General features: G+C 41.3%; 1 protein-coding gene across 4 annotated transcripts in view; it reads left to right on the top strand.

Moving 5' to 3' along the window:
* Positions 1-15047, top strand: part of LOC110488218 (ras/Rap GTPase-activating protein SynGAP) — a 115491-nt gene extending 100444 nt beyond the window's left edge. For 3 of the 4 annotated variants that reach the window (XM_021560338.3, XM_090227947.1, XM_090227948.1), the window contains 4 exons: positions 5323-5534; positions 5763-5790; positions 8222-8539; positions 9287-15047. In XM_021560338.3, the coding sequence (XP_021416013.2) occupies positions 5323-5534; positions 5763-5790; positions 8222-8530 (549 nt within the window). In that variant the 3' untranslated portion in view covers positions 8531-8539; positions 9287-15047. The remainder of the gene's footprint in view (positions 1-5322; positions 5535-5762; positions 5791-8221; positions 8540-9286) is intronic. The other variant, XM_090227950.1, reaches the window with a different exon arrangement.
* Positions 15048-15902: the final 855 nt, after the last annotated feature.

The raw sequence follows: 15902 nt of genomic DNA, 5'->3' as shown, positions 1-15902 counted from the left end.
GTGGAAGACACATTTCAGTTGAATGCATTCAGTTGTGCAACTGACTAGGCATCCCCTTTAATTAATGTAATTCCTCACCTAACAGATGGTTCATACTTTTAACACTGTGTAAAAGGGGGGACTATGGTGCTACAGTTGGGGAATAAAGTGTATTGTAGGAGCTCTGAAACATTGCGGTCAGTCCTAATGCTGTACCCAGCTCCACGAGGGGGCTAAAGGGGGCTTAGCCCCCTCAGTTCAAACGTGTGCCCCCTCAGCGTTAGTTTTATGTCCCTATATAAAAATAGCACAAAAAAGTTCAAATGAGTGAGTGACAGGTTGGCTAAAAAAAAAAATCTATGCTGCGCTGTCAGCACAATGGACAGAGTGCACCACGGTGTGTGTAGGGGGGCTATGGAAAGCAACGAGGGCGCTTCTCATCTCTGTGGTAGGCTACGTGAATAACATAATACGCCTCTGCCTGTAATATTTTATTATGATTTATAAGTGCGGGGTCAAGTTTACCAGTTAGGCCATGGTGAGGATGCCGTGTCGGAGGCCAAACTATCTCCTTCTTGCTCTTCTGCTGTACCTATGGAAGGCGCTCTGCACGAGTGTCTGCCCTATGTTGGGGTGTGTGAGGTTTTCATCCTGACACTGACTGACACTGAATTGATTATGACCGAACTCTCTCAGGAGCCTGGAGAGGAGAGGGTGTGCTCTGACCCGGGCTTGGAGAGAAAATGACTGCACCACAAAATGTTCCTCGGTGTGTCACTGAAGTTATTTCACTGCTGGGGTGTCTGGAGATAACCCCAGTGTCCACTGTGCATCGTTCGGGAGAGAATGCTCCCTTACCTACTTCAACAAAGGCCAATGCGGGGAAGTTTGTGCCCCCGCATCACCAAAAGGTTAGAGGACAGTATTTAGGGCCTGGGCAAAGTGTTCATCTGCCTCTGAGCAACTGCTATAATGTTCCTTTATTTCCTCCGCCAATCTACATTCACCAAATGGACATACCATGTTGGTAAATATGGAAAAGAAAAGTGACCACTGCTACATCCTGACAATATTTATGAGGTTACTGACTTTTTCCACATGATGTTACGTTACAGCTTTATTCTAAAAATATACAGTGCCTTGCGAAAGTATTCGGCCCCCTTGAACTTTGCGACCTTTTGCCACATTTCAGGCTTCAAACATAAAGATATAAAACTGTATTTGTTTGTGAAGAATCAACAACAACTGGGACACAATCATGAAGTGGAACGACATTTATTGGATATTTCAAATTTTTTAACAAATCAAAAGCTGAAAAATTGGGCGTGCAAAATTATTCAGCCCCCTTAAGTTAATACTTTGTAGCGCCACCTTTTGCTGCGATTACAGCTGTAAGTTGCTTGGGGTATGTCTCTATCAGTTTTGCACATCGAGAGACTGACATTTTTTCCCATTCCTCCTTGCAAAACAGCTCGAGCTCAGTGAGGTTGGATGGAGAGCATTTGTGAACAGCAGTTTTCAGTTCTTTCCACAGATTCTCGATTGGATTCAGGTCTGGACTTTGACTTGGCCATTCTAACACCTGGATATGTTTATTTTTTAACCATTCCATTGTAGATTTTGCTTTATGTTTTGGATCATTGTCTTGTTGGAAGACAAATCTCCGTCCCAGTCTCAGGTCTTTTGCAGACTCCAGCAGGTTTTCTTCCAGAATGGTCCTGTATTTGGCTCCATCCATCTTCTCATCAATTTTAACCATCTTCCCTGTCCCTGCTGAAGAAAAGCAGGCCCAAACCATGATGCTGCCACCACCATGTTTGACAGTGGGGATGGTGTGTTCAGGGTGATGAGCTGTGTTGCTTTTACGCCAAACATAACGTTTTGCATTGTTGCCAAAAAGTTCAATTTGGGTTTCATCTTACCAGAGCACCTTCTTCCACATGTTTGGTGTGTCTCCCAGGTGGCGTGTGGCAAACTTTAAACAACACTTTTTATGGATATCTTTAAGAAATGGCTTTCTTCTTGCCACTCTTCCATAAAGGCCAGATTTGTGCAATATACGACTGATTGTTGTCCTATGGACAGAGTCTCCCACCTCAGCTGTAGATCTCTGCAGTTCATCCAGAGTGATCATGGGCCTCTTGGCTGCATCTCTGATCCGTCTTCTCCTTGTATGAGCTGAAAGTTTAGAGGGACGGCCAGGTCTTGGTAGATTTGCAGTGGTCTGATACTCCTTCCATTTCAATACTATCGCTTGCACAGTGCTCCTTGGGATGTTTAAAGCTTGGGAAATATTTTTGTATCCAAATCCGGCTTTAAACTTCTTCACAACAGTATCTCGGACCTGCCTGGTGTGTTCCTTGTTCTTCATGATGCTCTCTGCGCATTTAACGGACCTCTGAGACTATCACAGTGCAGGTGCATTTATACGGAGACTTGATTACACACAGGTGGATTGTATTTATCATCATTAGTCATTTAGGTCAACATTGGATCATTCAGAGATCCTCACTGAACTTCTGGAGAGAGTTTGCTGCACTGAAAGTAGGGCTGAATAATTTTGCACGCCCAATTTTTCAGTTTTTGATATGTTAAAAAAGTTTGAAATATCCAATAAATGTCGTTCCACTTCATGATTGTGTCCCAATTGTTGTTGATTCTTCACAAAAAAATACAGTTTTATATCTCTATGTTTGAAGCCTGAAATGTGGCAAAAGGTCGCAAAGTTCAAGGGGGCCAAATACTTTCGCAAGGCACTGTATATATATTTCTTATTCCCTCATCAATCTACACACTATCCCATAATGATGAAGCAAAAACAGTAAAAAAAAATTGGCTAATTGATCAAATAAAATAAACTGAAGTCACATTTACATAAGTATTCAGACCCTTTACTCTGTATTTTGTTGAAGCACCTTTGGCAGCGATTACAGCCTCGAGTCTTCTTGGGAATGACGCTACAAGCTTGGCACAGCTGTCTTTGTGGAGTTTCTCCCATTCTTCTCTGCAGATCCTCTCCAGCATTGTCAGGTTGGATGGGGAGCGTTGCTGCACAGCTATTTTCAGGTCTCTCCAGAGATGTTCGATCTGGTTCAAGTCTGGGCTCTGGCTAGCCCACTCAAGGACATTCAGAGACTTGTCCCATAGCCACTCCTGCGTTGTCATGATTGTGTGCTTAGGGTCTAATGACAATTACAACAATACTGAATGAACACTTATTTTAACTTAATATAATACATCAATAATATCAATTTAGCCTCAAGTAAATAATGAAACATGTTCAATTTGGTTTAAAAAATGCAAAAACAAAGTGTTGGAGAAGAAAGTAAAAGTGCAATATGTGCTATGTAAGAAAGCTAACGTTTCAGTTCCATGCTCAGAACATGAGAACATATGAAAGCTGGTGGTTCCTTTTAACATGAGTATTCAATATTCCCAGGTGAGAAGTTTTAGGTTGTAGTTATTATAGGAATTATAGGACTATTTTCCTCTATACCATTTGTATTTCATTAACCTTTGACTATTGGATGTTCTTACAGGCACTTTAGTATTGAAACACAAGCACTTCTTACCTCTTAATCGCCTCGCTATTCATGTCAAATAAATTAGTCAGTTAATTTGTACGAAGCAAACTGCTAAATCGTTCAGTTTACATCTTGCCTACATCTTGTCTTGGCTACTGTACACTATCTGAAATTAGATGTTAGGCCTATCAGGGGCTATAGGCAACCTGCCTTTATCTAAGCAAACCATGGCAAAATTGAATCATGAACCCGAATTCTAGTTTCTAGCCTATGCCTATTGAAATGACAAGTCAGTATCGCAAATGGGCCATTTGTCGTCTTAACATTTGGCACGTAATAATAGCACAATTGCCAGAGAATAGGCTTAATATACATTTTTTATGTTCATCCAAGTTTTTCTTGTTTACAGATTTAGAGATCCTCTGTCCAACTTTCATCACTCAAACTTACCTGTCGGATTTATCTATAGTTATGCACATGTGCAAAAGGGATTGTTTTACAACTATAAACCTGGTTTGAGCCCTGAATGCTGATTGGCTAAAAGACTATGCAAATCAGACCATATACCATGGGTATGACAAAACAGTACTTTGTACTGTTCTAATTACGTTGGTAACCAGTTTATAATAGCAATAAGGCATCCCCAGGGTTTGTGATATATGGCCAATATACCAGGGCTAACGGCTGTATCCAGACACTCTGTGTTGCGTCATGCTTAAGAACAGCCCTTAGTCGTGGTATATTGGCAGTACACCATACTCCTTTTGCAAACGATCTGGTGAGATGAATAAGGGGAAATTATCTTTTCTCTTCCCACATTTTCAAATTGCTTTATTGCGTCATGTCATAGCTTGCAATAATATTTATTTTGAGGAACCCCGAATTTTGCTTCTAACGTTGTTACAAGTTAAATCATTCCTTCTTAATTGGCTCGATAACGTTATGGAAAAGGGGCTATTGTATAAATATGGCAACTCCTCTCTTGCTGTGAATTTTTTTTTAAATTTGGGCTAGTTTTCAAGACTTTTGGGCAAGACTCGTGGTCATTGGGCTATAATTTTTTGTTTGACCTGACAACCCTGTAGTTAGTTAACTTTTGGGTAACTCAAGGGGAGGCTGTATCTGAGCCTGGTAGACCCTACCTGTGCTTTATTGGTTAAGACTGGTTTTGCCTAAAGAGAGGCTTTTTCTTTTGAAAACGGACATTTTGAAGTCAGAACATTATGTACAAAACATTAAGAACACCTCTTTCCATGACATAGACTGAAAAGGTGAATCCAGGTGAAAGCTATGTTCTTTATTGATGGCACTTGTTAAATCCACTTCAATTCGTGTAGACGAAGGGGAGGAGACAGGTTAAATAAGGATGTTTAACTCAGTATTAGGAAGGTGTTTTGTTCACTCAGTGTATTTGTAAATACCACTGTCATCTTTGAAACACCAGCGATATGTAAATAAATCCAACACTAATTTGCACCTTTACCTGCCTGCCTCCTGCTGAGTCTTTGTCCTTAAGACTGCTAGAAGTCCCATATTTAATGCTGATACAGTGCAGTGGAAATGGGCGACAGATTGCGCGCAAACCTGTCACTTAAAAAGCACTCAGATCTCAGAATCTCTGCATTTGAACTTAGTGTTTATTGTGATGCAGCGTGATATAAGCAGAATTCAATATAATTCCAGTGCAAGACCCCAAAATGTTTGCCCCCTCGTCGATTACAACTTCCCCCTTAATCACGTTATACTTGCGCCAGGGTCTGCCTAATAGATGCTAGAATTCCAGAGCATTGATCTCCCTCCCCTGCCGTCTGTCTGCCAGGTAAAGGAATACGAGGAGGAGATCCATTCCCTGAAGGAGCGCCTGATAATGTCCCATCGGAAGCTGGAGGAGTATGAGCGCAGGATGCTTTCACAGGAACAGCAGACCAGCAAGATCCTATCGCAGTACCAGAACCGGCTGGACGACAGCGAGCGCATGCTGAGGCAGCAGCAGCTGGAGAAGGACAGCCAAATCAAAGGCATTATCAACAGGTGAGCTCGACCAAAACAAGACAAGACAGAAGGTTATGCCTGCTTGCTCACTTGCCTAGATATCATTTACGTTGAATGCATTTACTTTTGTGGGAATTTCAATTCCCCGAACATCATATCTGTTTCCATAAACAGAAAGGCTAATGATGGGAGGCCAAATGGCAGAAAGAAACTTAATCGTGGTTCTGTAGCTTTTTCTAAAATATACATGTTCTGCTTCTTTTACAGGCTGATGGCTGTGGAGGATGAGTTGAGAGTGAGTGCCATTCCTGAAATGAAGCCCAGAATGTTCAGAGATCAGATCGGTCAGATCTGTTTGTCCGTTGGTCTGTATGGCTGAGAGTGTATTCTAGTCTCTATGAGTCTATGGTGTGTACATTGACATGGTTTAATATGGATTCACTAGTCTGTCATATGTGCCATTTTTACATTAGTAGTGGTAGTATGTGGCTAGTGGAATGCATTTGGAAACCTGCAATGTGCTTACCCAGATATGACGGGCTTAACCATATATGACATACCTGTGGCAAAGAAACGGTGACATAGTTAACCCCATAAGGGGCCTTGATAACTCATGGACCCAGCCAAGTTTCTCAACACCAGCTTCCCCTTTGAGAAAACAATGCGAAACAAGTAAAACGCTGTTTACATTGATTAATTTGGTTACTTGACAACATACTATATTGCACCATGTCTATTCCGTCCTACAGTATGTAAGCTGTTGAATGTGTGTCTGGGCACAATGTCTCTCTACATTATAGAATTTTTACCACCACTGACAAAAGACCCTTTCAACCACTGCATATTGAGGCATTTCTTTCTCAAAGCTGGTGTAAATGGCATCTATGATGGAGTGGACTGGCAGTATAAGGTTGAATGGTGTGGTAAGTATAGGGGTGTTGCTATGCATTGCAGCATATTCGAGTCCTAGAACATGGAGTTTTATCAACTGGGCAACCTTCGATTGGCTGAAGGTGATCCAATCCCTGACCAGTTTGTTTTGCCAAATGCCCCTTATTTGTAGACACAACCAGTTTCAATGAAAGCATGGCCAGACTGAACCAGTGTAGTGAAATAATATTGAAACAGAGAGATATTCAGTTTGGATTCCAGGCTAGCTTTCCCTTGATCCAGCTACATGGTATTTCTTACACACTATATAGTGTGTATGGCCAGGGAAAGTAGAGCCCTGGCATCTATATGTTTATTTGTAAAGGTATGCAACACTCCATTAATGAAATATACCCCCTACATTTCTGAAAACGAAATGCCTTAAGTAGCTTACCATGGTACAACTGTATTAACGTGTATTTAATCATTTGAAATGTTTTCATCTTTCAAAAGCGAGAGGCTCAATGTGTGAATCAGAAAGAAGCTGCGGTTTGCACTGATAGTGTCAGACCAACACTTACGGTGAACAGGGTTGGGGGGGAAGAGTAGGGTTGGGTTCTTTACTGTCTGAATGGTTGCAAAGAGGGTTTTCTTCTTGTTAGAGGGTTGTGGGTTATGTTTCCATGTAGCATGATTTCCCATACCGTTGTACCTGTGATTTAGTTTGTTGTTTTATTCTAACTGTGTTGCCATATTGTGTTTATGTTCATCAGTTCTTTTGAGGTGGTGGGGTGAACACATGAACAACCCTATTTGGTACTAATTAGCATCTTGTTTTCTGAGAGTGTATTGATACATCTTTGCGGGAAATTATGAATTGAACATACATGTCTTTTTTAAGTCTTACAGAGTACATGACTAATGGTAGTTTTCTGTGCATCCCTGTGTAGAGGATGAGTTTGGGGCATCTGCCAGATGCCTGAAACAGTGGTTTTGATTGGTCATGAGCATGAGTTTTTGCTGTTCCCAAACAGAGGTTAATCATGACACGTTCATTGTATTATTTGAGAAAGGATAGGAGCAGAAGCAGGGAGAGTAAAGGGAGTACAAATGTGAAGCGCTCATGATTGAACCGGGATCCCCGCCGTGGGGGAACGTATATGGATTAAAATGTGAGAGCGTTACCCACTCAACCAGACTCCGGGACCACGTGACACTTTTCGTAACTTGGCTATTTCTAGCTTTACTTGTTCAGTGTGTATGAGGCCGCAGTCCGCAGTGAATTAAGGCAGCCAACACTGTTAGGGTGTCACTGATATGAAGCCCATTGACAACTACATTTTCTCAAATTGAAATGACAAACACTGACTCTTATCAATCCCATTACATGAGGGGAAAGGTCGCTACTGCCACCTTAGGCTAAAGTCCCTCTGTATTGCTTCAGACAAATGGTTGGACTACACCTGGGTTGTGTTCATTAGGGCATACATCAGAAAATGTTTTGCAATGGAAAATGAAAAAAATATTTTCTTATTGGATAAGTCCAGGTATATCAGTCCGTCTTCTTCCATTGGGTACCTAATGAACAGGACCCTGTTTCTCAACCCTAAACCCCCACCCCCCCTGTCTCTGTCCTGTGCTTTCTTGTGGGGTCTTTCTTTTATTTCATCTCTGTTGGAACTTCACATTCCTTTACTTTATAACATATTTCTTCTCTCCCTTTCTGCAAAACTCCCCCCCAACCCCCTCTTCTATCCCCTCCTGTGTGACGTTCTCTCCCCACGCGTTCTCTTCTGACTCCCTCCCACCCACCATTCCGCCTTTTTTCCTCCCTCCCTCTGTCTTGCTATCGATAGGAAGAGGACTCTTCCTCTCTGGGTTCAGCAGACCCCCATGGTCTCCCCGGAGGGGGGGGAGGGACGGCCACCGCCACTGCCAGGCCCGGGGTCTCCTTTTCGGGCGTCTCCTGTGCCAGCACCCCTTGGAACGGAGCCCTCCCTCCCGTCCCACCTCCCCGCCTACACGTCAGCCACAACGGGGAGCTCCGTGGCAACCGAGCCTACCCCTCGACTACTACCATGGCTACGCCAGCCAGGAGCACGGCATCTTGGACCTCGGCAACAGCAACATCAGATCCAAGCTTAACCGGGAGGAGAGCAGTCTAATAACGAAATGTGATTACTAAAACGAGTCAAGTTGAGAGAAGAGTTTTCACACCCAGAACATCCTCTTGGCTATATGTTTATCCTTTTGGCCTTTTTTCAAAATAATCATTCATTTACTTGATAGGGACAGATTCAGTGACAACATTGACACATCAATTTCCCAGATGGCAGATGCATTGCACCGTCTTGCTTTAGCTTGCGCTAATTTCCAGCATTAGTCACTAGATGGGCTTTGAAATAATAAGAATTGGTTCTCAATTAAGAAACCTTGTTGAATAAAGGGATAATAATAAAGTGACGTATTCGTTTTAAAGACTAAAGGAGCCATCCTCCGATGTTTAACAGGTGATCCAATAATGGCGGTTATGTCGTTTTTAATCAAATGGGCTTATATCAGTTAAGGTTTGCTAATTTACTAATTGATAATCGCAGTTAATGACACGTGGATTGGAAAAGCTTATTTGTACCTCTTTATTTGCCTAATTTTTTGAAATCCAACTAGGACTTCCATGCTCTGTGTGTGTGTGTGTGTGTGTGTGTGTGTGTGTGTGTGTGTGTGTGTGTGTGTGTGTGTGTGTGTGTGTGTGTGTGTGTGTGTGTGTGTGTGTGTGTGTGTGTGTGTGTGCTAAATGTTCAACTCTGTATTTTGAAATGTACTCTGACCAACAAATTGCGGCCTATAATAACTCAAAGATTCTTATTATTATTTAATCCATTCCCCTTTCACCATTTTCATCTTTCCCTCCCTTCCTGCAGCCAATCCAACCATTTTACGGCGGACACCCTGGAACCTGACTGGCAGATCAAATGCGGGCGAAGCTGATATGGGTCCAGACTTAATCCTATTGGCTGAAACATAGAAGAGGTCTGCAGTACACGGCTACTCCAGATCTTGATTCCCCCACAACAAGCTGAGCTTTAGGAAAATTCAAAGGGGGGAGGGTTCTTTACATGCTAACACACCTTCTCCAGTCCCTCATGCATTTGCTCTTTCTCTTTCTCTCTGCAATACCACTCTAAGTCTTGACCCTGGTGACAATCAGTCCAGTATTAGTGGTGCTGTTTACAGTATCTACGCGTTTGCAGTGACCCATTCACGAGTGATGAAACATTGCAATATCGAACCTGTTGTTTCAATTTTAATAGGTATGACAAAGCACAATACTGAGAAAGAGAAAGAGAGACTTTGGGGGATCCAAAGACCCCCCCCACCTCAAATATTCACTTCACTTAATTAATTCCCCTGTGACACACCTGCTACACTGAACGCGTAACCCAGTGGGTAGAATTTTTGATTACAGAGCTAGTGCCTGCGTGCCTGTCGTGGAAACATGCTGCTTACTCCCAGGCTTTATTGAAAACAATGGGAGCATCTCATACCCGGTAAAAGTTGTGCGTCCAGTGTAGCAGGCCTGTTATCCTGTCAACCACCATGGCTCCAATGTTTTATATGTTCTTAGTATTAAACTGATACCCTCTCATTCCAGATGGTGAATGAAATTAAAGCATAATGCACAATACTGCCCCTGTTCTCAGACTATATACAGTACCAGTCAAAAGTTTGGACAGACCTACTCATTCCAGGGTTTTTCTTTATTTGTACTATTTTCTACATTGTAGAATAATAGTGAAGACATCACAACTATGAAATAACACATATGGAATCATGTAGTAAACATAAGTGTCAAACAAATCAAAATATATTTCATATTTGAGATTCTTCAAAGTAGCCAGCCTTTGCCTTGGTGATAGCTTTGCATGCTCTTGGCGTTCTCTTAACCAGCTTCATGAAGAATGCTTTTCCAACAGTCTTGATGGAGTTCCCACATATGTTGAGCACTTGTTGGCTGCTTTTCCTTCACTCTGCGGTCCAACTCATCCCAAACCATTTCAATTGGGTTGAGGTCAGGTGATTGTGGAGGTCAGGTCATCTGATGCAGCACTCCATCACTCTCCTTCATGGACAAAAAACCCTTACACAGTCTGGAGGTGTGTTGGGTCATTGTCCTCTTGAAAAACAAATGATAGTGCCACTTAAGTGCAAACCAGATGGGATGGTGTATTGCTGCAAAATGCTGTGGTAGCCATGCTAGTTAAGTGTGCCTTAAATTCTAAATGAATCACAGACAAGTGTCACCAGCAAAGCACCATCACACCATCATACCTCCTCCTTCATGCTTCACGGTGGGAACCAGATAGGCGGAGGTCATCCGTTCACCTACTCTGCATCTCACAAAGACACGGCGGTTGGAACTAAAAATCTCTCATTTGTATTTATCAGACCAAAGCACAGATTTCCACCGGTCTAATGTCCATTGCTCGTGTTTCTTGGCCCAAGTAGGTCTCTTATTCTTATTGGTGTCTTTTAGTAGTGGTTTCTTTGCAGCAATAACACCATTAAGGCCTGATTCACGCAGTCTCCTCTGAACAGTTGATGTTGAGATGTGTCTGTTACTTGAACTCAGTGAAGCATTTATTTGGGCTGAAATTTCTGAGGCTGGTAATTCTTGTGAACTTATCCTCTGTAGCAGTGGTGATTCTAGGGCTTAATTTCCTGTGACGATCCTCATGAGAGCCAGTTTCATCATAGAGCTTGATGGTTTTTGCGACTGTACTTGAAGAAACTTTCAAAGTTCTTGAAATGTTCCACATTGACTTTATGTCTTAAAGTAATGATGGACTGTCGTTTCTCTTTGCTTACTTGAGCTGTTTTTGCCATAATATGGACTTGGTCTTTTACCAAAAAGATCTATCTTCTGTATACCACCTCTACCTTGTCACAACACAACTGGTTGGCTCAAACGCATTAAGAAGGAAAGAAATTCCACAAATTAACTTTTAACACGGCACACCTGTTAATTTAAATGCATTCCAGGTGACTACCTCCTGAAGCTGGTTAAGAGAATGCCAAGAGTGTGCAAAGCTGTCATTAAAGAAGGCTACTTTAAAGAATCTCATGTATAAAATATATTTAGATTTGTTTAACACTTTTTTGTTTACTACATGATTCCATGTGTTATTTCACAGTTTTGATGTCTTCACTATTATTCTGCAATGTAGAAAATAGTAAAAATAAAGAAAAACCCTTGAATGAGTAGGTGTGCAAAATTTTGACTGGTACTGTATACCTCTGTAATGCCATGAACGTATTTCTCTACGGCCTAATTGTTTCCTCCTTTTTCCTTATTCTATTCTTCTCTATCTCTACACAAGAGGAAATAGTAAATATGCACAGCCCTATGTTTCACAACATAAGGACAACAGGTCTCGATTTCTATGTCATCTGGATACAATTACAACCTAGGGAGCTGGGATAAATGGACATTGTTTTACTTTTCCTACGTAAGTGTTTTAATGACATGAATTACTCACTTGGACATGTGTGGTGTTTGTTTCTTTGAAATTATATCCCAGTTAGATTTATTTACATTGTGGACAATTCCCCTGGACCACTTTACTTTTGTACGTATGGGTTCTCCTCTTCGAGATGGAAAGAGGTTTTTACCTGCTTTGTCTCCATCAAAGTCTGGGACGCACTGCCCTCTTGTGGCCATAGTATCAATCTGCACTAGGTAGGGGAGGAAGGATGTTTCCTCAAATGGTGCTCAGCTACAGAGCTGATGTCTGGCTGGGGATCGGGAATGATACAATTGCCATGAGCGACCTGTCCCAGTTGAATTGACTCCACTCTCTCACCTTGGACTCGTGCAGATGCCTGGACTCTAACCTTCAGGTCGTACTCACCTCCCCTTATCACCACAGAGGGGTGTGGCAGAACAATCGTCAGATGGTATTACTTAATGTCTCAGTTATTAAATGGGTGTATCTGTTCTTTGTGTGTGTGTGTGTGTGTGTGTGTGTGTATATATATATATATATATACACACTACCGTTCAAAAGTTAGGGGTCACTCAAATGTCCTTGTTTTTGAAAGAAAAGCAAAACATTTTGTCCATTAAAATAACATACAATTTATCAGAAATACAGTGTAGAGATTGAAGAGTGACGAAGCGACTGGGATGCTGGCCTTCTAGGTAGAGTTCCTCTGCCCAGTGTCTGTGTTCATTTGCCCATCATAATATTTTACTTTTATTGGCCAGTCTGAGATATGGCTTTTCCTTTGCAACTCTGCCTAGAAGGCCAGCATCTCGGAGTCGCCTCTTCACTGTTGACGATGAGACTGGTGTTTTGCGGGTACTATTTAATGAAGCTGCCAGTTGAGGACTTGTGAGGCGTCTGTTTCTCTAACTAGACACTCTAATGTACTTGTCCTCTTGCTCAGTTGTGCACCTGGGCCTCCCACTCTTTCTATTCAGGTTAGGGCCAGTTTGCGCTGTTCTGTGAAGGGAGTAGTACACAGTGTTGTATGAGATCTTCAGTTTCTTGGCAATTTCTCGCATGGAATAGCCTTAATTTCTCAGAACAAGAATAGGCTGACTAGTTTCAGAAGAAAGTTCTTTGTTTCCGGCCATTTTGAGCCTGTAATCGTGAGCCTGGTGGTTTCTGATAATGGGCCTCTCCATGCCTATGTAGATATTCCATTAAAAATCTACAGTTTCCAGCTGCAAGAGTCATTTACAACATTAACAATGTCTACACTGTATTTCTGATCAATTTGATGTTATTTTAATGGACAAAACACGTGATTTTTAAAAAACAAGGACATTTCTAAGTGACCCCAAACTTTTGAACAGTAGTGTATATACTGAGTTGAATGTGTATATACAAGAAAAGGGTTCCATGTATATTGTGTGTGTGTGTGTGTGTGTGTGTGTGTGTGTGTGTGTGTGTGTGTGTGTGTGTGTGTGTGTGTGTGTGTGTGTGTGTGTGTGTGTGTGTGTGTGTGTGTGTGTGTGAAGAATTGTTCCTGAGACAGAAAAGGGATTTAAAAAATACACCTCAAAACAGCAAATGACAAGAGGGGGTACGGTACACAAGCATGGGTACACACAGGAGCACATCCCATGTCCATGTCTTCTCATTTGAGCTGTGTATTGTCCTTTCTTGGTTCCCCCCACTTGAGGAAAAACAAATCTACATTTTTTTCTTCCCCCATGCATGTTTACATCACCCTGTTGTGCACAAAAAAACGAAACAAAAATTAAATCCTCACACACACGAAAGAACACTCTTTCACACAGACACACATGCCGAATCTAACTAAATGAGTGTTTTATCTTTCCCTTCTAGTCTAACTGTATGGCACTTTGAAATACTTGTATGTGTTGGTAATTTCTGTATATAAATTGGGACAGTAGATATTACAAAATCTTGCTTGAAACGTTTGTTTTTTCTTTCAATTTTTCTTTTCTCATGCTGTAGTTCTATTAAGGTGAATATATATTTACTTTCAGAATTTTGTTGGTTTTATGAGTAGACCTTATGGTAAGTTGATTTTGTAGTATGTTTTTGAGATAGTTAGGGATTTAGGTAGACTGCACTTAAGATTATGCTTTTCATAGATACAGGTGCAATATATTGAGATGTGATTCTGTGCCTCTGTTCGGATATCAGATTTTTTTTAAAACAATGCCACAACCCCTTTGGGGTCATTTCTCTTTTCACCTACAAAAGCCTCAGATCAACATCTTCTCACGTCTATAACCAAGTGGTCAACATACAAGTGAATAGCATGGAAATGTTTGCTGTAGCCACGAGGAATGAATTGCCATATTTTGATTTAGCCAATATAGAAATGTTTTCAAGTTTCAAATGTAAATCATTCTCAGCTGCTGTGCTACAACATCTCGTGTGTATGACTCCTAGACACAAGTAGATTGTCACACCAATCAACTGAACCCTAAACCTATCATATTGAAACTACCTATCTATTAATTACAATGACTGACATATGATATAATGCCTTTTCTCATAGCTATTCCTGTAAACGATTTCTGTGTTTTGCCTTCCCTTTGATGCTATCCTTATGATGGGGGCTTTCCCCTTTTTACTTCCCTTAAAGTTAGCCATGCCCCTTGACAAGCCATAACCCCTCGACACCCCCTCCTATTGTCAAACTTTTAATGGACATTAGGGAACGTCACAGGCATTTGTACGCAGACATTAATATGTGTGCATACTGTAGATCAGGGGTGTAAAACTCATTCCATGGAGTGCCTAGTGTCTGATGGTTTTTGGTTTTTCCTTTCAATTAAGACCTAGGTAACCAGGTGAGAGTTCCTTACTAATCATTGACCTTAATTCATCAATCAAGTACAAGGGAGGAGCGAAAACCAGCAGACACTCAACGCTCCGTGGAATGAGTTTGACACGTGCTGTAGATCAATGAAAAACATATTTATCAACATTTTATGAAGATATGATTGTTAATAGTCCCATGATAGTATTGATTATTGTAATTATTTTGATGATTCTTGTAATTATTATTATTATTACAATGATTTTATTGATATTTACTTAATTATTCAACAACAGTTGATTTTATGTGAATAAGGGTGAAGTTTATATTTCTGGAGATTTAAAGAAGTGAACAAACTAATAAATAGATTTATCTCTATCCTCCCACGTGCTTTGTGTGTTCTGTCAATTACAGTGCAGTATCTAACCTTCCTACAGAGTGTTGTGATTTTGTTGAATGGAAGTCTGCCATCCCCAAAGGGACTACTATAGATGGGACGAATTGATCAAAGTTAACAAGGGGAATGCTATGTTCGCTGAAGGAGGGTTAGGGGGGTCCACAGGCATGCTCATATTAACATTTACAACAGTACATTTAGATCATAACTAAAGCATGGATTGCAGTTTCTCCCTGTCCGTAGACTGCTTTCAAGGTAAGGAAACACCATAGAGATAAATAGAGGACTATATGGATACTTAAGCAACAAGGCCTGAGGGGGTTTGGTATATGGCCAATATACCACAGCTAAGGGCTGTTGTTAGGCACAGCGCAATGCGCCTGGACACAGGCCTTTGCCGTGGTATATTGGCCACATACCACAAACTCCCGAGGTGCCTTATTGCTATTATAAACTGGTTACCAACGTAATTAGAGCACTAACAATACATGTTTTGTCATGGTATATGGTCTGATATACCACTGCTGTCAGCCAGCCAGTCAGCATTCAGGACTCATATCACCCAGTTTATAAACCCGTTTTAGCATGGACATTGCCACAAAGGGATTCCACCATTTTAACTTACTCAACTGGGTGGGGATTCCTATTGATCAGCCAATTATCAGAGCAATGTCTTCAAATTGGGTTGCCTATGGTTTCTAAATGGCTTTAAGCCATATTACCGCCATCTGGTGGCCACAAAATATGCATGATAAAATTTGTTTCAGGACTCCAGCAATGAGGGTTCATCGCCACGATCGATGTTTCCCAAATGCTGGGTGTTTGAAAATGTGCAT

Source organism: Oncorhynchus mykiss, chromosome 30, assembly GCF_057628025.1.
Source record: "Oncorhynchus mykiss isolate SJ-2025 chromosome 30, ASM5762802v1, whole genome shotgun sequence".
NCBI lineage: Eukaryota > Metazoa > Chordata > Actinopteri > Salmoniformes > Salmonidae > Oncorhynchus > Oncorhynchus mykiss.
This window is presented reverse-complemented; position numbering and strand designations above follow the sequence as displayed.